Genomic DNA, 21,613 nt, shown 5'->3' with positions numbered 1-21,613 from the left:
GGTCCCTGTTCGTCTTGCCATTGCAGATAGTACCTGGAGCTACCCGGTCACCCAGACCTGCAACGCATATTCGGATTTCTGTGCTTTCATTGGCTACTTCCGCGGGCTGCGCAGAAGCTGTTCCAAAGCTCCACGCACATGAGGGCAGTTACCAGACATTCTAAACCGCTGGCCAGGCATTGTCATCCAGCCCTATGGATGTATCCAGCGAGCACAGCGCAGCTCAGTCTGCAGCGGAAGGGGCCGGCAAAGTAAAGCTGCAGCTCCCGTCTAGTTGCGATCCGCCTCAAGTAGACGGTGAGAGAAAGCAGTTGGTGTGGGTGGTGAGTAATGAGGGCAAAATCCTTTCACCTGCTATGAGGCACACACGTTGACTTCTTGTTGCAGGTTTTCGGTGGAACGGGCCACATGGGCAGGTCTCTTGTGAAGTCCGCCTTATCCAAGGGAGATCTTGTTACGTCCGTAGGGCGGGTCTTTGAGACGAGCCCCGAAGATATGGCGGTGCATCAAGACAAGGACAGTTGCCTCGGACTACTATGTGACGTACGCTCAAGAGACTCAGTCGCGCGCGTGGTTGATCGAACATTGGAGCGGTTCCAGCGCGTCGACGTCGTCGCCAACTGTTCTGGATACGGCGTCATAGGTGCGTGTGAGGACCAGGACGAGCACGAGATTCGGAACCAGTTCGAGACAAATTTCATGGGGACCCTGAATATCATCCAGGCCACTTTACCCTACTTCCGCCAGCAGAACGGCGGTCGCTACCTTATCTTCAGCTCGACGTCTGGAGCACTGGGTGTCCCCGGCCTCGGTCCGTATTGTGCCACTAAATACGCCGTCGAAGGACTGATAGAGGCCATGCTCTACGAAACGGACTCGTTCAACGTCAAGGCAACCCTCGTGGAGCCGGGATTTGTACGCAGGGATGAGCCCGATACCCTAGCGACCCCACTGCCTACCTGGGGCCACTTCCTTATTAAGCCGGCGAGCGAGGCATATGCACAAGCAACATCACCAGCATTACATGCCAAGAGAATGGTTCAGTGGCTCGGTGACCGGCAACCGACGAGTGCTGTTAAGTGTGCTGAGCTTGTCTGGCAACTGGCCCACTGTTCTTACCCTCCGCTGCGGTTGCTCTTGGGAAGCTATGCAATTGAGAGTATTCGCGACAGGTTACGGTCTGTCACGGAAGAACTGGAGGACTGGAAGCATTTGAATTTCCCTGTGCCTGAAATGGGCGGTGAGACCGAAGTGAAGGATGGTAAGCAGGATCAAGACGAGAGCATGGCAGATTCCGGGCAAGATGTGTCTGGTCAAGGGACGCGAGAAGTGTAGATTGAAACATCGTTGGATGGGACGATGTACATGTTCTACAGTAGGTTAGTCGCGCCGTGTGCGGACTCCATGGCACTCGATTGATGGTATTGATTTAATGACCGAGAATATTGCGTAACTGCATACATGCTAGATGTACCAGATATGCAATTGTACGAGATGTCGCGTCGCCGCTTTGATACCCAATCTCTATACAGAGCAATACTGGGTAGCTATACAAGCTGTTACCTTTAACACGTACCGTGTAAGCCCCCTTGCATTGCATCCGTTCCGTGCGTGGCTGGACCGACTGTCCCGTTGGAGCTTACGTGCCAAAATTTCTCCACCTGGCCTATAAACTACCTGGAACAACGCAAATTTGGCATGAAATTCCATGACCCTTGATAGGTGCACGCGTTTTCCCCTGCGTTCCTGTTCAGCGCTCGTGAACATACCTATACGTCTCTCCTGTTTGTTTCTGCACCCCCTTTACCTCAAGTTCTTTCCATTCACCCTCCGACTTCCCCAACACCAACTGATTCTGCCACATCTGTTGTCATCAAGCGTGCAAAGGGGAACGGCCCGTCGAGGATATTGACAGAAGCGACCTTCCTGTCATCTCTCTTTCTTCGACAAGAGACCAACTGAACTCCTCCAATCGAGCCTGGCGCATTTGCATCCTCGTTCCCGAACCCGTCCGATTTGAAGCCAACGTCGCTAAAGTCAGCTTGCTTCCCCGCCGAGGTCCGGCACCATCCAGACAGCGATTGCGTGCCAATAATCAACATCATGTCAGACAAAAAGAATGAGGACTACGAGCTCAACAGCTCGGAGTCATTTGGTGAGAAGGATGGCTTCCTGTCTCGACCTCCCCCAAGGACGAGGCCTGCGCTTGCTTCGCCAATCAGCAAGATCGACAATAGCCCTGGCATAGCCATTCTTGCCTACTGCTTCTCCTCCATCAGCATGACGGTCGTCAATAAGTACGTCGTCTCGGGTCAGTTCTGGAACTTGAACTTCTTGTACCTCGCTGTCCAGGTGCGTTCTCGCCACGTCCATAGCCTGTCAGAAGCCCTCTTCTAACACCTGAGTGTTCGCAGTCTATCGTTTGTATTCTTACCATCGTCGTCTGCAAAAACCTAGGAATGATTACAAACCTAGCGCCATTCGATACTGATAAGGCAAAGAAATGTTGGTCACAAACATAACGCAACTTCCATCATTGCCCGACGCTTACGTCTTCTCGCAGGGTTTCCCATCGCGCTGCTCCTGGTTGGCATGATTTATACCGGTACCAAGGCGTTGCAGTTTCTCTCTGTGCCCGTTTACACCATCTTCAAGAACCTTACCATCATCGTTATAGCCTACGGCGAAGTTTTGTGGTTTGGCGGTAGCGTTAGCCCCCTTTCTCTGCTCTCTTTCGGCTTAATGGTCCTCAGCTCGGTCGTAGCTGCATGGGCCGACGTAGCGCATGCGCTGGGGGGTGGCTCTCATACCGCCGAAGCTTCGGCCGCGGTTTCGACTTTAAACGCTGGATATGCTTGGATGGGCATGAACGTATGCTGCACAGCGGCGTATGTACTGGGCATGCGCAAGGTCATCAAGAAGATGAACTTCAAAGACTGGGACAGTGAGTATCCATCGGCTTTCCGCCGCTGCGTCGTGGTTTGAAAACGGATTTCTGACAGAAGAGTGATGCAGCCATGTTCTATAACAATCTTCTGACCATTCCCGTTCTCATCGTCTGCACCCTTCTGACGGAGGATTGGTCCTCAGCCAACGTACAAAAGAATTTCCCGGTCGAGACTCGTAACAGCCTCTTCGTCGGCATGATCTACTCGGGCTTGTGCGCCATTTTCATCTCGTACTGTTCGGCATGGTGCATCCGCGTCACATCGTCGACAACATACTCGGTTGTTGGTGCGCTCAACAAGCTTCCTATCGCCATCAGTGGTCTCGTTTTCTTTGACGCCCCGGTCACGTTTGGCAGTGTGTCAGCCATTATCATTGGATTCGTCAGTGGTATCGTATACGCGTGGGCGAGGATTCGACAGACGGAGGCTTCCAAGATGTCTTTGCCGACAACGCAGCCCATGAGCGCGAGCGCGCAAAGCAACAGGGATGCCAATAAATGAGAAACTTAGTGTCAGGCCTCTTGGAAGGGACTCAAGACAAGAGGCTGATTGTGGCTTGTACAGCTGTGTGCGAGACCGATGCGGCATAGCAGCATGACGATAATGGCCGTTTCCTATCCGACCTTGGACCACAGCGCAGGGGCTGATTATATACGGCTAATCAACCTGCATGGCTGGTATTGCATGGCCAGCTTGGGGCAAGACATAGACCAGTGCGTTGTACAGTAATGCAAACCCTGGGCATGCACAGGGAGGGGCATAAGAGGACAACTTGGCGTTGAGATAGTGCACGGGGTTTCATTTGCAATATAGCGTGACAGTGAGGGTGATCAATGTAGCTTCCTCCAATGCCGCGACTTTGATCTACGTATACCGCAGCAGCTATGACGTAAATTTGCCAGGAGAGGGGTGGGGAACGATTGTTGAATTGAGATATGACTCTTTACAGGGAGCTGCCCAAAACGATTCGATTCAACAAGAGGAAGCGGTGGGTTTGGTTGAGATGAGCTGCCTTTGCACTCAGTCAGTTTCTTACACTAAAAGTACGCGCGATAAGACAAGAAAGGCCGCAGTCGCAGCTAGCCAAGCATAATCTCCTGTATTTCGATATTTCGTAATTCTGCGGTATGTGGTACACCACAAATATTTGTTTGACTGGAATAAATGCTTTATGTTGACATTTTCGGCGACGTAGTTTTTTGTGTGGGATAGGATTCAAGGCCCAACGAAGGCAAGCTGTTCTGGTTTTTTTTTTTTTTTTGTTTTTTTTTTCCTAATTTGATGTGTTGAACCTTCAATAAGAGGTACTTTCAACATACGGCAGCCTTGAGAAAGCAAGCAAGATGAAAAGGTGGCACGGCAGCCGAGGCTGGCATGCCACGCATCGCTGGGCAGGGCGGATCAAATTTTGGTGGGGGCCCACCACTTGGAGCTCCCACGCGGTTGAAATTCCGCCCTGTCCCATCACCAACCATCCCGTCCCACGTGCATTGTCACACACCCAACTTTCCTCTACCTGAGACTCTTTGTTAGCACTCCCATTGTGGTCATCTAAAGTCAAGTCGAGCCACATGGCAAGCTGATCAGTCACCTCGAGCAAGACAAGAACAAGCCCATCCCACTGCTCACGGCGCAGCTCAACGTTCCGAGCCTCCATTTCTCAGCTGTTTGCCTCTTTCTTCTTGTCTATCGCCGTCTTGCAAGAGCGATGGCTTGAGCGAAACCAGAACCTTTCTTCTGTTATAGACGAGTCTCGCGCTTTATACTCTTCCAAGCAACTTTGCAGTAGTGGCGGTGGAAGTGGCAATTGACCAACATGTTGCCCTTCATTAGCAAGCGTATGTAATGCTGCTCCTCGGGCAGAACTCTTGCTCGGGATTCTGTTGTCTGCTCCACTGCTCGCTGTACGCCATGCTAACTCTCTCAACGTCGTAGCTTTCGAGCTTCTCGCCTTACGTCTCGGCGCATCTTCCGACGAACGTCAGTATTTCCTATCGCGAGTCTAGTCACCGAACAGAAGCCAAATTGAGCTCCACGGGCGACACCATTGATAGCGCACCATTGCTGACGCTGTTATTCCTACAGTCAAGCTTGTCTTCTCGTTCCTCATATCGTACCCTCTGGCTGGTCTACTCAAGCGAGTTCCTGATGCCAGGCCCGACCAGAAGAACCTTTTTATTATATGGTATGCCCGTCGCTTCTGGCTACCTGCTTCTCTTCTAGCTTCTCATCGGCTAACATGTTACACCTTTCCATTAGTACATCCACATTCTATCTAGTTGGTCTCTTTGACCTGTGGGACGGTGTGCGTACCCTTGCCATCGCCTCTATCGGCGTCTACAGTATCGCCAAGTACCTTCGTACCAGTTACTTCATGCCATGGATTGGCTTCGGTTTTCTCATGGGCCACATGTCCATCAACCACATCGCACGTCAAACTGCTAATAACCCGTCCTCTGTCGATATCACGGGGGCCCAAATGGTCCTTCTTATGAAGCTTAGCGCGTTCTGTTGGAATGTGGCAGATGGCCAGCTCCCAGAGGACCAGCTATCTGACTACCAGAGGGAGAGGAGGCTGGTTGACCTTCCAGATATATTGGACTATGCCGGTTACGTTCTCTTCTTCCCCTCTCTTTTTGCCGGTCCTGCCTTCGATTACATCGACTATCGCAAGTGGATAGACACGACAATGTTCGACCTACCTGCTCAGGTTGATCCCTCCAAGGCACCTCCCGTGAGGAAGAAGAGAAAGATACCTCGCAGTGGCACGCCCGCCACCCTGAAGGCTGCTAGTGGCTTGGGCTGGATCGGCCTTTTTATGCTTCTTTCCAACTACTATCCAACCGCCTATTTGACGAGTCCTTCATACATGGATCATGGCTTCCTTCACCGGGTATGGATTCTTCACATGTCTGGTTTCACGGCCCGGTTGAAGTACTACGGTGTCTGGTGCTTGACAGAGGGAGCCTGCATTCTTGCTGGTTTAGGCTACAATGGCGTGGATCCTGTCACCGGCAATGTATCATGGAACAGGTTACAAAACATCAATCCCTGGGGCGTCGAGACGGCTCAGAATACCCGCGCCTATCTCGGCAACTGGAACATGAACACCAATAATTGGCTGAGGAACTACATTTATCTAAGGGTCACGCCGAGGGGAAAGAAGCCCGGTTTCCGTGCAAGCCTTGCTACATTCGGCACCAGTGCTCTGTGGCATGGTTTCTATCCTGGCTACTACCTGAGCTTCATCCTCGCTAGCTTCATCCAGACAGTAGCCAAAAGTAGGACAGCCTCCGCGGTGCCGTTGGATTGCATAATGGACTAACAAATACAACAGATTACCGTCGCTACTTCCGTGCCTTCTTCATCGATCCCAGCAGTGGCGCGCCCACCTCCGGCAAGATCTACTACGATATTCTTTCTTGGTTCGTTACTCAGTTGGGTATGTCGTTTGTCGTTGCTCCCTTCAATATTCTCGAGTTTTCCGGGTCGGTCCAGGTGTGGGCTCGCGTCTATTTCTACGCCATCGTGGGCACCGTATTGTCCATGGCCTTTTTTGCCTCGCCCGCCAAGCAGATGTTGAGGAAGCAGCTGGAGCAACGGCAAGGCAAGGCTGGTGCCAAACTCACGCGCACACTCAGTCAAGACAGTCTCTCTGGCCGGGAACCCGTCTTGGGCGTAGCGGCGGATCCTCAGCGCGAGATTGACGAAGCCATGGAAGAAATCAAGGCTGGAGTGGAGGCCCGGCAGAAGAAGAAGGCGGCTTAGAATGAGCACCAGCGGTTTGTCAGTGGCATCGTCCGAATCCGAGCCAGGGAACCCATCATGCCTCTTGTACAAGCAGCTGTTGCTCCCATTCCAGACAACAGTCTATAGCCAAGTACATGCGATTACTGCTGCAGCTCATCGTTATGGAAGACATGGTATAGGTAGTGGTAGAAGTGTCCCTAGAGGGGCGCGTCATTAGAGATTGATGGCTATATGGGTTTAAAACTAAAGCATTAAGATATGTCTATTTCCCACAGATGATATGCATCGTCGAGATCTGTCATTTCGAATTCCACTAAACACCGAGTCAGGTAGCTTGTCACCTGTGTAGGACCGGGAGGGTATCGTCAAGCAAGTCCCGGTAGCCTATCGGAAATGCAGAAAACCAAACAGACTCTGCCACTTGATTGCCAAGTGTGAGCTTACTTGGCCTGATGTACAAATACAATAGTCGTGTACGGCACCCAGTACACATAGCAAGCGCCTTCCGTGCTCGCATCAGAGGGGGTTTACAAGGGGAAAACAAAGGATGGCAACACATGGTCCATTGAGCCATGGTACTGGTATAAGGAGAATCGTGCTGTCGGCGATGAATGAGAAAAGGTCGTATGTGCGTGCATGTGTCTATGTAGATGAAGGAAATTGTAGTCGTAGATTCGTTAGGGCCGTTGTCGGGCATTCATAGCCCATTCGTAATTTCGAGATGCTGAAATGCCAAGGAAGATGTCGTTCCCCAGAGTTTTCAAAGATGCCAGAGAGGCCGTCAAGCTGCTACGCCATTTGGCCCCAACCCTGCTTGACACCCACAACAACGAGGGCAGCGATAGCGCCAATGACCAGCAACCCAATGACCGACATGTACCTATTAAGTGCGCGCCACCACCGGGCACTTTGGAAGAGCGTCTCGTCGATTGCCAGGACTCTTCGGGGAAGATTACGTTCGTCGTCCAGTAGGCTCGATCGGTGGTCGTGCTCTGCCATCTCGGCATGAGGGTCGGGGGGAAGCGGGAGGAAGGCAGCGATCATCCATGCTGTCTCGTATTAGCTCGCGCTTACATAGATCCGAGAAACGAGGCCCACTTACCGAAAGGCAGGATGAACCCGATGGCAAACAATGTGACTTGCATGTTTCGCTTGCCAAGAATGCTGCTCTCTGCAGACCATGCCATCGAGGGAGGTTCCCAAATACTGTAACGGCCAGCCCGTTGATCACGCCGCAAGTGAGGCGACCATATGCTCGAAGTCTTCTTCCGCAATCCGGTGCGCACTAGGTGGTTCTGCAGCGGCGCCTGGCCGATTTCCAAGGACCCTACGTCGGATAGTGGGCGGGGATTGGCGGGGTCGACTTCCCTTGGCCGTCGCCGTTGGCTGTAGATGTTCATGGGGAGATGTTCGACGCTGGGCGAATGGCTCTGGAACGAGCTTGGCGGTCGGCTATCGTTAGGGTCCGACATCATTGAATCGCCAGAGTTAGCGAGAAATCTGCGTTCGCCACTTCCATAATAAAACCTACAATGGGCAGTCGGGTCAGTAAAGGGTACAAACACTAGCTAATCGATAGTTTTCATTTGCTGAGAAACAGGAGTTACTTACTTGGCCCAGGCTGGGATGGACGTCGAGTTCAGGCTGTTAGCGCGAGAACTCCCCGAAGAGTGAAGATTCCGATCAGAAGATGAACTTGAAAAGAAACTAGAAAGACGGGTTCGCGATGGGCGTTGATGAAGTTGGTGCAATTCTGTTAAACCATCGCCGTGCTCGTCTTGGTCGCTCACCATGCGAAGGGTATTTCCACGACTGTGTGTTGCTCGAGGGCGTTCAAGAGAGTCGGTGAAAGATCGTGAGTGTGACAGTGAGAGCTCTTCGTTGGCAGCTAGGGATGATGAAATACTGAGCATCTGCCGGCTATGACTGCTTAGGGGTATGCTGCCCCTTCTCCCAGACGCAGACCAAGGAGAAACAGAACGGGAAGGAGGCTCGCTGCCTCCTTCACTCTCCGAGACAACGGTGGACAGTTGTGAGCTCCATTGATGCGGGTGGGCGTTCATGTGGGATGCAACAGGGACAACGCCAACGGCAGGAACAGTAGCCCTAGACACGGTTATTGTCTCTGGCTGCCGTTCAGGCTGGCCAGTCAAGCCGCGTGATCGATAGAATGCTGCAGGAGACGCAAGGAAACTTTGAGCAGCTTCGAGGGTAAGGTTACCGGAAATTGATTTGGCCGAAGCTGCGCGTCGCAAGGAATCTCTTGACTTCGACTTGTAGTAACCGAATCTTTCGTTATGTCTCTTCTTTTTCTTTTTGTTAGGTTTTAGTGGTGCCACCAAAAGACTTTCTTGCGAATATTCTGGCCGAATTCGGGAACGACGGCTAGAAGCTAGAGATGATGGCGCCGGAGATGATGCGCCATGCAAGACGTAATTCTGTTCGCTGTCTGCAGTCTTTGGAGGACTTCCCTCGGCCGATGATGGCTCCGGGGGGGAGGATCGGCCCAGAACTACGTAGTTGGAATGACTTGATAATGGCGGCTGAGAGGACTCGTCTCTCTCAGGCGAAGGGGGCGAGCTGGAACCGTACACCTGGTAATTTGTTGTCTCGGAAGTCGTCGACGGTGCATGAATCACGCTCTCGGTGTCGGTCGCTGGGGGTGAATTAGAGGAGTAGAGTTTGTAATTTGTCTTTTCTGAAGACGTTGATGCGGCGGCTGATGACTGGAAGGAGGTCTTGGTCTGCAAATCGTGGGTGTCGGAGGATAAAGAGGGATTGATAGTAGGCGCCTCGGGCAGCGGCGCGAGTCGAGGGCCAAACAGGGACGACGGAGAGGACGCGACCGGTTCGGGTTCAGGGTAGAGGAGGGTTGGCTTTTGCTCCTGCTTGAGATCGGGGGTATTAGGAACCTTGCGAAGACCGCCGACCATTCGATAATTCCAAGGAGACGATGAGGAGCCTGCTGCGGTGGTGATATGATCACCGGCTAATTGCGTGGATGAGGATGCCGGGGTGAGAGTGGATGAGAAGCTTCGGTCCGGAAGGGAAGTCACTGTCGAGCTGGGACGATTTTCACTGAAGGCGTCGGAAACACGCCCATGCGAAGTAGTGGTAGTCAACGACAAGGTGGGGGCTGTGGAAGAAGAGCCATGGTTTTCTTGGGTTCCGGCCCGTTGCCCCTGTGGCAGGAGGGAGAATGTCTTACCATCAGCGTTCAGGGCGATGAGATTGTGGCGACGGGACAAGGGGCGCTTCGCTGAGGGTGTGACAGACTCTTCGTCGTCACTGCGCTGGGAGGACCGGGGTCGCGCATTAATGGTAGTAATATCAGTCTGATGAGGTGGAGTGGTAGGGACAGGGGTAGTGGGGGACGACTGTTCGCCGGGCAAGGAGTCGGATCGCAGTTTCGAGCCTGAAACACCACACTCCTTGGCTGCAACCAATGGGAAGGTAGACGAAGCTGACGACAAGAACGACGTTCGGTTGCTGGAGGAATAAGAGCGTCGATGGGAATAGCGATCGCTCGCACGACTGGCGGAGCGGTCGTCAGCCCATGACGAGCTAGTGCGGTCGTGTCCTGATGGGTTGGGAGACAGTAGGGCTGTCGTGGACGTCGGTGTGCGTGATGACGAAGCTGATGCGGTGGAATCGCGGCTTTTGTCGCTCGGGCGAGGGGGGCTGTAGGGAACGATGCGGATGGCAAGGGAGTTGGACTGTGATCCTGAACGCTCATGAAGCGGCCTTCGTTGAGACCGGGAGGGGCCTCCCCGGGAAGGGCTCCCGGACCCGGACCCGGACATGCTCAGCCGGACACGGGGAGGGTTTGATCGGAGTGGAGCGGCTGTTGAACTTTGGAGAAGGGGGATGAGCGAGTGGAGGCGGGCTGTCTGGTTCGGCGTAGGTGGTCCGGGCCATGGAGTGCTAGAGGTGCCAGGGGTAGACGGGTGCACGCAAGGCCGGGACAATAGACGGGGGGCCGAGCGCGAGGAAGAGCTGCCCGGCGTTGCCGGCTTGCCGGGACCTGCACGGCTACAGTGATAGAGGGTTAAGACGGCACTTGGCCGGCCTGTGCTTTAGCTGTCTTGATTCAAGCACAATGAAGAGCAAGAACTTTCTCGTTGAAGCTTTCTAAGAGCAGAGGTGGCGTGCAAATCGAGGTAGGACGAAAGGAAACGAAGGAGCCGGAGTGAGAGGACTGCAGCTCGCGGCGAGGTGCAAGATAGTTGGCCGGGTTTGAGGTTGGGCTGGAAATGTCGACAAGCCGTCGAAAGCGTGGTGCCCCAAGATACTCAGTGTCGTCGCCCAAGAGGATTCAATTGATTGAAACGCCGGTGATGAATAAGCATGGGAATGGCTTTTATTCTTCATCAGGACGTGGGCAACTGAGCAACTGTGGCGTGTCTGTCTTGTCGGAAGGGGGTTTCTCTCTTGGTGAATTTCTTTCTTACTTTTCCTTACTCTCTTCCTGGTTTCTTTCTGGTTGGAGATCCGAGACTATATGTGGAGCGATAGCAGCCAAACTGTGAGAGCCAGCAGAGAGAGTGACTGAGGAGAGCTGAGCCGTGTGAGAGACTAAAACGATTAGATATTGGCAACAATCATGAGGGAATGAAACGAGTTGGGTAAATGAATGCGAGGCTACGGTGGTGCCAAAAGAGGGTGGAAAGATTATTACAGGCGGAAGCACCTCGATATTGGAAAAGTGGACGATAGATAGAAATAAAGGAAAAAGAAATGTCGTCGAGGACACGCCGCCAGACTCGAGAGGCGGGAGGCACAAGCCGAAGGTGGAGGAGAGAAGCAAAAGAAAAAGGGAGGGGGAAGGGGAAAGGAGACGAGAGAAAAGGGCCAAAGCAGCACTTTTCCAGGTTTGCTCGCTCCGCATCTTCCCACCCATTTATCTCACATCAAGCAAGGTACCTCGAGAGGTGGAGAGGGCGATGTGAGCCAGGCCCGCATTAGAACGCACCGACGGGGGTGGGCGAGAGGAGTGGAAGCGGACCAGGGCAGGAAGCGAAAAACGAGGCCAGGGATGGATGTGTAGTGTGGTAAAGAAGGTACGGGCAGTACTCTGCACAGAGCACAGGCACAGACAAATACGGAGACGGTGTAAGTCACATACCTTTCTTCGCCGTCCCGAGGCGACCTTACATGCGTAGACTAATGTTCTGCGAAAACGAGTATAGCCCGGCGTCTATGCCTTAAACTCCCAGTTTCGTCTTGCTTGCCCAATGGCCAGCCAGTCTCGGCGGCTCCTCCACGACCTGTCGCAAGACAACCGCCGCCCTGTCCTGAGAAAACGAACCGTCCGGGCTCATGCAGGCCCCGAATCCTGGCAGCGCGATGAGACCAGTTGCTTGCCGACGTAGGTAGGTATGGATCTATACTATACCTGGTGTGGACCGCTACGCTTTTTGGCTACACACTGGGCTACGCCAGGAAGCCAATGTCTTCTTCGGGACTCGTGCTGGTTGGACAATGTAGCCTTGACTCCCTGTCCCCTTGCTTCATTCTTCTCCTATCCGGTAGCTGCGCCAGCGGTTGGTATGGCGGTGGTCGAATGAGTAGGCAGGGGCACTTGACACCGTTGGGTTGCGTTGCAGGCGACAAGGGCTCGCGAACTGGTCCTGGACACAAGTTCCAGGCACGCACCAAACGATGAACAGCCAGAACTGGACACAATGCCGGGGGCGGTGCGGTGCGGCGGGGATTGCGGCTTTCCTTACTGCGCCAGCAGCTGAACCTGATCTGATTCTGCAGCAGCCGGATTGTATGGAAATGGGGCGTAGACCTAGGAACCGATTGGGCGATATGACAGGGTGATCGAGCTGCTGCCAGAAATGGACAGCAAGGAGGGAGACAAGGGCAGGAACAGTGGCTACCCGTTTCAGTGAGTGAGTAGCCTTTGGGGAGGAGAAGGTCGACGCAGAATGGCAATGACGACGGGGTCGAGGCCTTTTTGACACCTGGGTATTGATTGGACTGGAATAGCTGCATTGCTTGCACTTTGGCTGCCGACGTGGTTCACAAAGCGAGTGAGAAACAACAAAACAATCGGCAGTTCGCGTCCAAGTGTTCCCACCGCCGTTGGGGGGTCTGATCTTAAGGGCCAGGCGGCGACCAAGGAGACCCACGGCCGCGGACGAAGACGAGGCCTGGACAACCTGGTTATCAACGCTCGACGGCGCTACCAAGGAAGACGACTAGAAGGGTCACGGGCTGGCTGGGCTGAGGTGCGGCGCGGAAACAAGGCCACCATTACCTATAGGACCGCACATACATATACATATCCGTACTAGTTAGCGGACAGGGCAAGGCAAGGTAAGGCAGGGGTTATCGAGTGCGGTGAGCAGAGTAATAAGACGATGCCTAAGGTAACAAGGTATAATCTTAGCGGCAGATGAATCCGATCAAGGAGCATTTTGCTCGCGAACCCAGGAAAAGGGAACGGACCCCGGATCAGATCGAGCTTGGCTTCCCAAGGGAGAGGGTAAAGGGAGAGAAAATAGTACGTGCAAATGTGAGTGTTTTGGACAATTGCAATCACGGGCATGAGCCAGAAACGGGTCGTAGGAACGTCTCGAAATGTCTCGGTCTGCACGTTTAACGCGCCCCCGTCGCCGTCGATACTAATGTAGCGCGCACGGCAAATGAGGAGGAAGAGCCTGCAACAACTCCTGCTACTACTACGTAGTAGTCGCGATTTCATTACTGTACTTCCCGTTGGTTGCGCCGTGTCCATGAGTCGCCTATAGGGTCGGGGGCAGCAGTGTGCGCTAAATACCTCCTACGTGTGGCTGTGCGTTTACATTTCCGTCTCCACCTCATACCCGTCAGTCTTGCCTCTCCGTGTTTTTGCAAAGCCCTTGTCCTTGCTTACACGCCCGGTATCTTGGGTCCCTGATGACGATGACGGGTCGAACACAGCAACAGAAAGAAAGTTTTGTTCATTAATTACAACCGACAGGCGGCTGGCCACAGACCGGTAGTGGGACGGAAGGCCTGCGATGCTGTCATCCCATGTCCACGCACGTTGTGGCACATCAGGGTAGGTAAGTACCTTAGTTGATCTCGGTCGGCGAAGCAGGGTCAATAGATGCAGAACCAAGATGACTATGTGGCCCGGGCGAGTTTGGCTCAACCACCTGATTCTTGCATCATCCACAATCGATCTTGTAGTTGTTTACTCGGTAGAGATGCAACTCGGTGGTGACCTGACCGCTGTTGCTGTAGCTGGTGTGACGGCGGGTACAATATGGACGTGAGCCCAGGTAAGACACGCACAGTGACAAGATGCACAAGTAGTGGGTTTCCCATAGGCGGTTGCTCCTCCAAGGCCCTTGCGTAGGGTTCTTCTAAGAGGTGGTACGCAAGGCGCAACCTAAACTACCTACCTAGCCTGGGTAGGTACCTACATCGCACCACCTGCCTTAGGTAGATTGATGGAAGATGGCCCGTAAACCCAGCCGACCAAGTTCCCTCCTCCTGTCGTCCACGTACGTCTGGGCCCAGCAGCAGCAAAACTGCACTTGTCACCACCATTTTTAAGGCTTAAACTGTGGCCTTCGAACCATGAGCAGTTCATTGAGAACGGCCATCTCCCTGTTGGGCATGGTGTCTGAGTGGGTAGGTACTAGGCAGGTCCCCCGCTGTACCCGTAAAACGTTTCTCAAGTATACCCAAGGTCCACCAGATTCATTTAGTGAGATGCGGAGTCTTGATTAACTGCAACAGCATTTTGTATTTGCACTGCGAAGCTGCCCGGTACTTCCTAAACGCGCCACAAAAAGCCCCCAACGGCTGGCTCGGACTCGACTCGACGGTGTCGCATCAGTTCTCGGTGCTCGGTCGCCCGTTGCCGTGATGATACACCCCAGATTCCAAACGTCGGCCAGCTTCACGTTAGGCCCCTCAGGGGCGGCGGCTCTAAGCCTTCGATAGGCCTCATGTCTGACCGCCATTGTTTATCGTCTCATTGCCAGGCGCGGGCTGGCCGGCAACCCCGAGTTCGTGGTGTAGTGTTACCGTATTCCAGGAACATTGACCGGAGAGGAGGCGGGGACTTACATAACCAGACCAACGGATAGAGGGATAATAGATGATGCCCCTTGGCGTTTCTAAGCAAGAGGGATTAATTTCAATGGTAGACAGGAGAGAAGCAAGTTCCAGGGGGTGACTGACGGCGGACTGAGCATGGAGAAGGCCTTGGTTAACGTCTGCTTGAATTGGTCATTCTGATTGGCAGACAAATTGAAAAGCCCAGGTCACGGACCAATGCCGATAGGTTACCTATTCTACCAAGTCCAGCCGCCCAAGGATCATGCAGTTCGCGCCTTCGCTGTCCTTGCATGCGCAGGTAGTACTACCGCGTTGCAGCAATATCTACATACGGATACACTAGACGGAAAAGTGGGACATTACAGTCTGCAGGTTCTGACAACTCAGCAGCCAATTTCCCCTGAGGCGAAGGTGTAAAACACAGGGGGTGTCTTCCCCTCGACGCGCTTCCCATTTTCGGGGCTGTCGCCTTCAAACCGAAAGAGAGTCATGATTAAAATAAAACAAAAGAGAGGGAGGGAAAAGACTTGTAGGAGCAGCTGTACACGGTACGTGCTTTGGACCCCGGCAGGCGGGAGCGCCGGTCCTGTCAACCCGGTACCTTCGTCGGGCAGTGAGGCGCAAACAGTCAGATTCTCAAAATTCCAGACTTCAGATGATACGAGTGTGGGTAAGTAGCCTTAAGAGCCCCAATATGGGCAACTTGAGACATGCCCGGCTCGGCTCTTACACCAACAAATTGATGTCCACGGGGTGTTCCGCTTCCTACACTACACGTGAGACCAGAGAGTGTATCCTGGGGATGGCGGTCATTAATTATGCTGCCCCTGTTCGTCTTAAGCCAAGCTCGGCAGCTCGAGTAGGGCTGGCGTCTGAGGCCATGTCTGCAGCACGGTTTGAGGATAGGCTCGGCTCATGGCAAGCCACTGGTTGAGGGAAACCAAGTCTGCTCCTGGAGCGTCTATGCACGCGATGGGCCGCAGATGGTTTCGCTTCACTGAACGGTCCATCAAGTTGGGCTGCATACGTCTTGAGGACAAGTGTTTGTACAGGCTAAACATATTTGTGCGCTTGCTGGGCCGAACCAAGACACTCATTGATCTGATGTTGGCGCTTCGCGCGCGGTAACTTCGCGCTGGCTGGGAAAGAGAACAGGAGGTGCAGCTGCTGATTTGCATCATCGGTAGTACAGTGAGTGAGTGAGGATTGACGCTGCGGTTGCTAAGCTACTGTATGTCCCTACAGGTTTCACACATCCGAACCTGGTACAGATGCGGATACCCGATACCCGCAAGGGACAACGTGTGATTATGTAAGTCGGCAACCTTCGAGGAGACCCGCAAGGAAGGTCAATGAATGAATGTGTCTTGGTACCTACCTACCTACCTTGGTACCTGGTATGTGTGTGCTAAACTGCCTAGGTACCCACCCGCCGTGCTTCACAGAGTGTGGCCAGCTGACCGGTATTTTCCACATCCAAGAGGTTTCGTTCTTGATGTTCGAGGCAATTCTGGCCTTCTCGGAATAGCCGCATCATATACACCCAGGCTGTTGTCTTGCACTCAAGCCACCATAGTCTGCGCCTGTCAAGGGATCATTAACTTTGCCTTCAACCGTTCACGGCGCGAACCACGTTGCACGTCGCCCGGATACTACCGAGTTGACCCGGCCGCCTCCATGTCTACTGCTAGCAAGTTCGGCTTTGGGCCCGGCGCCGGCTCTTCCGACATACAACCAGCGTCACTGCAGCCCCTAACGGCAGGCGCAATGCTGGTATGTACAGAGTCCTCTCTCCGAATCTGCCCCAAACCTTCCTCGCCGGCCCGCTACACAGCCACTAATCCATGCTTTCAAGGTCGTCTATACTGCCATCTACGTGCTACCACTCTACATCTCACCCGCCAGCAGACCCTCACCGACGCTTTCTCGAGATGATCCTGCTGTCATCCGTACCCGCATAACTTCTGTCCTGTTCTCCACCGGGGTGTGCTCTGCCTTGACCTATGTTATCCTGGCTCGCCTACCTGACGGTGCTCTGCCCTTTGGTCCCCTCCATGCCATGGGATACTGGCCGCTGGGTATAGTTGAGTCTGCCGCATGCCTGGCTCTCACCGCAACCCTGTTCGCTGCTCCCTTGTACGAGACTCTCCTCATTGACGGCGTGTGGGAAGACTGGCGGGCTTTTGATCCCCTGGTTCGCGTCTGGACCCAGTGGACGACGTGGCGTAATATCGTCATGGTATGTTGTAATTCTTTCGTGCCACTCAGTTCATCTTACCAGAAAACTAATCCGAATCTCCAAGGGGCCTTTGACCGAAGAGATGTTGTTCCGATCGGCTTCGGTGCCGTTACTCCTCTGCGCCCGCATGTCCCTGACCCAGACCATCTTCATGTCCCCCGTCATCTTTGGTCTCGCACATGTTCACCATTTCTACGAATTCCGCATCAACCACCCCAAGGTGCCTTTAATAGCCGCCGTTGCCCGTTCTGTCATCCAATTTGGTTACACGTCTCTTTTTGGCGCGTATGCTACCTTTTTGTTCCTGCGGTCGGGGAGCTTGCTAGCCATCGTGTTGGTGCATGCTTTCTGCAACGCAATGGGCCTTCCTCGCTTCTGGGGAGCCGTTGAGCCCTACTGGCACGCCCATGGACACTACACGCAAGCTGATAGTCGGAAATGGACATTTGTTTACTATGTACTTTTATTTACTGGTGCCTTTCTTTGGTGGAGTGGCCTGTTACCCCTGACTGAGAGCTCGGCGGCCCTGGTGTCGCAGGATGCTTGAGGGGCGCCTTGTATGTATAGTTACGGTAGATGGGATTCGAAGAGGTATGTATGTCACATCCTCATGTCAACATCCATCCCTGGTAACGAGCCTGGCATAGCAAAGTCATCCTCATTCCGCATCCTCCGGCGCCGAAGAGAATCATGTTCGCGGCCTGTGCGAGTCCCTGCTTCAGCCTCAACTTCTCGTCGGGCCTCTGCTCGGAGATCTTGGTTGATGTCCTTCCCCTTCGCTCTTCCCACTGATACATTGGTCTCGGCCAGGCCGTCTTCGGGCCCTCTGGTGTTCTTCTTGCGTGGCCAGAGATTTGGTAATGCAATCTCCTGGAACCGAGGCTCTACGCATCGCTCGTCGAACCAACGGTGAAGACGTGCCTCGATCAGCTGGGCGATCTTGGGGACATCTTGCAGTCTTGACCGACTGCCAAGCAGACTCCGGATTGATAGGTCGAGGCGGTAATCATCCATGAAACTGAAGGTCATCATGGTGGGGGTTGACTGTGAGGGATTGCTGGGGATGAAGGAGATGGATAGGGTGCCGCTAAATCTGACCACCGAGACGGAGAGAGCCACAGGCAGCACCGCACTCAACTTCTTTGGATAATTCAGGAGAAGTTTGGTCTCAAGAGCGAGAGTCAACATGTCGCTAAGGTCAACATCCATCCGTGCCTGTAGCTTCGTCCCCTCCCTCGTGGCTGCGCTGGCATCGAGTGTCCTGCCATTGCCTAGGCTCAGCCCATCTTCGTCCACGGGGATGATACGACAGTTGCTGAAAATGGGGAAGTCTTCTCCCAGACTCAGTTCCGTTACGCGAATCTCGTCGACGAAATCGGGCCTTGAGCCTCCGTTGAGTGCCTTAGTCAGGGAGCTGAGGATGGCGTCGTCATGCTGTGCATCGCTCCGAAATTGTGCGATGGTCTGCGCCACGAGGACGTTGAACCAGTCCAGGCTTTCCGGCTGGTGGCCGTCGACGTTGTAGTAGGTTTTACTGAGAATGGACCCAATGGTGAGGTTGGGAGGGTTGCGGAGAACACTCGACTTCTTGCGGTTGAGCGTCTGCTGGCCCTGCTTCGCATTGGCAGTCCGCAGGCTTAACAGAGAGCGCTTATGAGCTAAAGTTCTAGACCGGCGCTCCGTTGCTCTTAAAGAGGCCGTCACCTCGGGCGAGGGAGGATCGCCGAAGATGAAGAATTTGATGAAGGCGGCAAGGACCAGAACCACCGACAGCTGGCCCAGAATGAGGCCTTGTGTGAACGAGAGCCTAATCCAATGGATATTAGCACGTGACACTCCGTCAAAAACAGATGGCATATCTATGGATATACGACTCACGTCGGTTCTGCCTTTGCTGGGCAAGTGTCCGTGGACAGACTCTCCATGCTCTTCGTCGTTGAAGGCGAGCTGGTCAGCGACGAGAAGAATCGTTACTATCTTACTACAAAGCCATGAGGCAGACCAATGCAGATTTACAGGTTGAGCTTAAACGTTGAAGAAGGCCCCGGCCAAGCTGTCAAAGAAAACCTGGCGCTGTTGAGATAATTGACCAGGTGGAAAACCAGAGAAAAGGTGCCCGTTTGACCGGATTGGCACTGTGAAGAGGCTAAACGTCACTACTGGGCGGAGATCCACCATCACCCAGTGTTTCACCCGCGTCTTCGCACCTGCCCGGCCCACATGCCAGGCACCATTACTGGCACTGTGCCCGACGTACCTGCCTTGCGGTACCAACCCAACGTGGATGACTGGGGCACGTCCAGAGAGCTCAGGCGAGCTGTCACGGCGAGCTACGTATCCCATCCAACGACAGCGAGGGATGCGCCAACGACTTCGTGGATAACGACAATCACGACCTTGCATCTGACCCCATCAACCCGGCTTGCTCTACGACCGACACATACGGGGCATCCAACATTTGTATTCTCGCGTCTTCTTTCTAAAAATAAAAAATATAAGGTGGTCGGCAACACCCTCCCAACGAATCTGGACACAGCTCAGGACCACCTGACCTTCCCCCCCCGTGCCCACGGCTTAACTCATCGGACATTTGTTCTCTGCGCTGCACGCCTGTCAGCCAGGATGGATGTGGCACAAGCAGTAGCCGGCTATGTATCTCGCATGATATCCTCGGCCGATTCTTCATCGGCAACCCAGTCGGCGAAGATGAAGGTTCTTTTGCTGGATCGCGAAACAGTGCCCATTGTGTCCACAGCCATCACTCAGTCAGCGTTGTTGAACCATGAGGTCTACCTCATCGATCGAATCGACAACGTGAACAGGGAGAAGATGCGCCATCTTCGTTGTCTTTGCCTTGTTCGGCCGTCCCCTGAATCGATCCAACTCCTAATCGATGAATTACGAGAGCCCAAGTATGGTGAGTATCACTTGTACTTCACCAACGTGGTCAAGAAGTCTTCGCTCGAGAGACTTGCCGAAGCCGACGACCACGAAGTCGTTAAGCTTGTCCAGGAGCACTTCGCAGACTTCATTGTCATCAACCCCGATCTATTTTCACTCGGTCTCGGCCTTCCCCATCAGCGTATCTGGGCGAGCAGCCCAGACACTTGGAACTCCGACGCTCTTCAGAGAAGTGCCGATGGACTCATCGCCGTACTTCTCGCTCTAAAAAAGAAGCCTTTGATCAGGTATGCCAAGACCAGCCCACTTACAAAAAAGCTGGCAACAGAGGTGCGATATCGGATCACACAAGAGGACCAGCTTTTCGACTTTAGAAAGGTGGACACGCCACCTATTCTCCTCATTCTCGACCGGCGTGAGGATCCTGTAACACCACTACTTACCCAATGGACCTATCAAGCCATGGTACACCATCTACTCGGCATCACCAACGGCCGGGTCGATCTTAGTGATGTGCCGGATATTCGTCCAGAGCTCAAAGAAATCGTCCTGTCCCAGGACCAGGACCCTTTCTTCAAGAAGAACATGTATCTCAACTTTGGCGACTTGGGCGGGAACATCAAGGATTACGTCGAGCAGTATCAGTCCAAGACTCAGAACAGCGCAAACATTGAGTCGATTTCGGATATGAAACGCTTCATCGAGGAGTATCCCGAGTTCCGTAAGCTCTCCGGGAATGTTAGTAAACACGTCACTCTGGTGTCGGAGCTAAGCAGGCGTGTTGGGGCGGAAAACCTGCTTGAGGTGAGCGAGCTTGAGCAAAGCCTTGCGTGTAACGACAACCACGCAACCGATGTAAAGGTATGTATCGCCAACCATAGAAATGCTGGGCCTGCGCATAATGACTAACGCATGCGACTCTCCCATAGAACATCCAAAAGCTCATACAGTCTCCCAGGGTTACAAGTGATAGCAAGGTTGGCCTCGTTGCTCTCTATGCTTTGAGATATGAGCGAAACCCCTCGAATGCGCTTCCTATGCTTGTCGACCTCTTAGTGGCAGCTGGCGGCGTTTCGGTACGGCGAGCAGATCTCGTCTCGAAGCTGGTGACATATCATTCCACGCTACAACAGTCTCAGACCCAAACAGGTATCACGGATATTTTTGAGGGAGCCGGCATTTTCGGAGGCGCTGGCAACCGATTTAAGGGACTCAAGGGCGTCGAGAATGTGTACACCCAGCACAGTCCTATGCTGGAGAGCACACTCCAGAACCTGATTCGTGGAAGGCTCAAGGAGCAACAGTATCCCTTTGTCGAGGGTGGAGGCACCACTCGGGACAAGCCTCAAGACATCATTGTTTTCATGGTCGGCGGCGCTACGTATGAGGAGGCCAAGACGGTTGCAACTATCAACGCAAGTACGCCTGGAGTGCGCCTAGTTCTTGGGGGTACAACGATCCACAACTCGGCAACGTTTCTAGAGGAAGTTGAAGACGCCGTATCATCGTGGCCTGAGACTCAGAAACCAGCGGCGCGGCGATAGAGTACTGACTGGTCTTAACAATCTTAGCGCTAATTTGGACGAGGAGGATTTAGGTATAATAGGGCTGTCTATGAAGACCTAATCTAAGCGTGTTTTGCAACCCAATCCGGTAAAGTTGAATGTCTTGCATGCCGACAATGCGAAGGAACAGAACATTAGAAAGCACGGGG

At 53.5% G+C, this 21,613-nt stretch overlaps 9 protein-coding genes across 9 annotated transcripts; 5 read left to right on the top strand and 4 right to left on the bottom strand.

Annotated features, from left to right (window-relative positions):
* Positions 1-194: 194 nt before the first annotated feature.
* On the top strand, positions 195-1,335 carry LY79DRAFT_575936 (short-chain dehydrogenase; the record flags this gene model as incomplete). The annotated part of the gene is made up of 2 exons (XM_060559755.1): positions 195-323; positions 388-1,335. 2 exons carry the CDS (start codon positions 195-197, stop codon positions 1,333-1,335), a joined length of 1,077 nt encoding a protein of 358 aa, XP_060419478.1.
* Positions 1,336-2,103: 768 nt separating this feature from the next.
* LY79DRAFT_586762 (UDP-galactose transporter) lies at positions 2,104-3,449 on the top strand (the record flags this gene model as incomplete). The annotated part of the gene is made up of 4 exons (XM_060560688.1): positions 2,104-2,352; positions 2,415-2,505; positions 2,564-2,944; positions 3,016-3,449. 4 exons carry the CDS (start codon positions 2,104-2,106, stop codon positions 3,447-3,449), a joined length of 1,155 nt encoding a protein of 384 aa, XP_060419477.1.
* Positions 3,450-4,350: 901 nt separating this feature from the next.
* On the top strand, positions 4,351-6,890 carry LY79DRAFT_598404 (MBOAT family protein). The gene is made up of 5 exons (XM_060561806.1): positions 4,351-4,786; positions 4,884-4,928; positions 5,034-5,133; positions 5,208-6,229; positions 6,286-6,890. Exons 1-5 carry the CDS (start codon positions 4,765-4,767, stop codon positions 6,714-6,716), a joined length of 1,620 nt encoding a protein of 539 aa, XP_060419476.1. The 5' UTR covers positions 4,351-4,764; the 3' UTR covers positions 6,717-6,890.
* A 554-nt stretch (positions 6,891-7,444) lies between these two features.
* On the bottom strand, positions 7,445-10,848 carry LY79DRAFT_257033 (uncharacterized protein). The gene is made up of 3 exons (XM_060551898.1): positions 8,310-10,848; positions 7,801-8,225; positions 7,445-7,747 (listed from the first exon to the last, which is right to left on the bottom strand). The coding sequence occupies exons 1-3, from the start codon at positions 10,499-10,501 to the stop codon at positions 7,488-7,490; spliced, it is 2,877 nt and encodes a 958-aa protein (XP_060419475.1). The 5' UTR covers positions 10,502-10,848; the 3' UTR covers positions 7,445-7,487.
* Positions 10,849-10,989: 141 nt separating this feature from the next.
* LY79DRAFT_256919 (uncharacterized protein) lies at positions 10,990-11,708 on the bottom strand. Its single transcript, XM_060551897.1, has one exon. The coding sequence runs from the start codon at positions 11,596-11,598 to the stop codon at positions 11,146-11,148; it is 453 nt and encodes a 150-aa protein (XP_060419474.1). The 5' UTR covers positions 11,599-11,708; the 3' UTR covers positions 10,990-11,145.
* A 412-nt stretch (positions 11,709-12,120) lies between these two features.
* LY79DRAFT_538255 (uncharacterized protein) lies at positions 12,121-12,727 on the bottom strand. The gene has a single exon (XM_060556722.1). The coding sequence runs from the start codon at positions 12,696-12,698 to the stop codon at positions 12,132-12,134; it is 567 nt and encodes a 188-aa protein (XP_060419473.1). The 5' UTR covers positions 12,699-12,727; the 3' UTR covers positions 12,121-12,131.
* Positions 12,728-16,605: 3,878 nt separating this feature from the next.
* LY79DRAFT_505797 (CAAX amino terminal protease) lies at positions 16,606-17,545 on the top strand (the record flags this gene model as incomplete). The annotated part of the gene is made up of 2 exons (XM_060553658.1): positions 16,606-16,998; positions 17,063-17,545. Coding segments are annotated over 2 exons (876 nt in total), but the record flags the coding sequence as incomplete, so codon positions are not given.
* Positions 17,546-17,598: 53 nt separating this feature from the next.
* Positions 17,599-19,401, bottom strand: LY79DRAFT_575931 (uncharacterized protein; the record flags this gene model as incomplete). The annotated part of the gene is made up of 2 exons (XM_060559754.1): positions 17,599-18,805; positions 19,256-19,401. 2 exons carry the CDS (start codon positions 19,399-19,401, stop codon positions 17,599-17,601), a joined length of 1,353 nt encoding a protein of 450 aa, XP_060419471.1.
* Positions 19,402-19,620: 219 nt separating this feature from the next.
* LY79DRAFT_505848 (Sec1 family protein) lies at positions 19,621-21,443 on the top strand (the record flags this gene model as incomplete). The annotated part of the gene is made up of 2 exons (XM_060553664.1): positions 19,621-20,760; positions 20,829-21,443. The coding sequence occupies 2 exons, from the start codon at positions 19,621-19,623 to the stop codon at positions 21,441-21,443; spliced, it is 1,755 nt and encodes a 584-aa protein (XP_060419470.1).
* Positions 21,444-21,613: the final 170 nt, after the last annotated feature.

This window comes from Colletotrichum navitas, assembly GCF_030913465.1.
Source record: "Colletotrichum navitas strain CBS 125086 chromosome Unknown LY79scaffold_4, whole genome shotgun sequence".
NCBI lineage: Eukaryota > Fungi > Ascomycota > Sordariomycetes > Glomerellales > Glomerellaceae > Colletotrichum > Colletotrichum navitas.
Note: the sequence above shows the minus strand (reverse complement) of the source record. Positions and strands in the feature narration are given on the sequence as shown.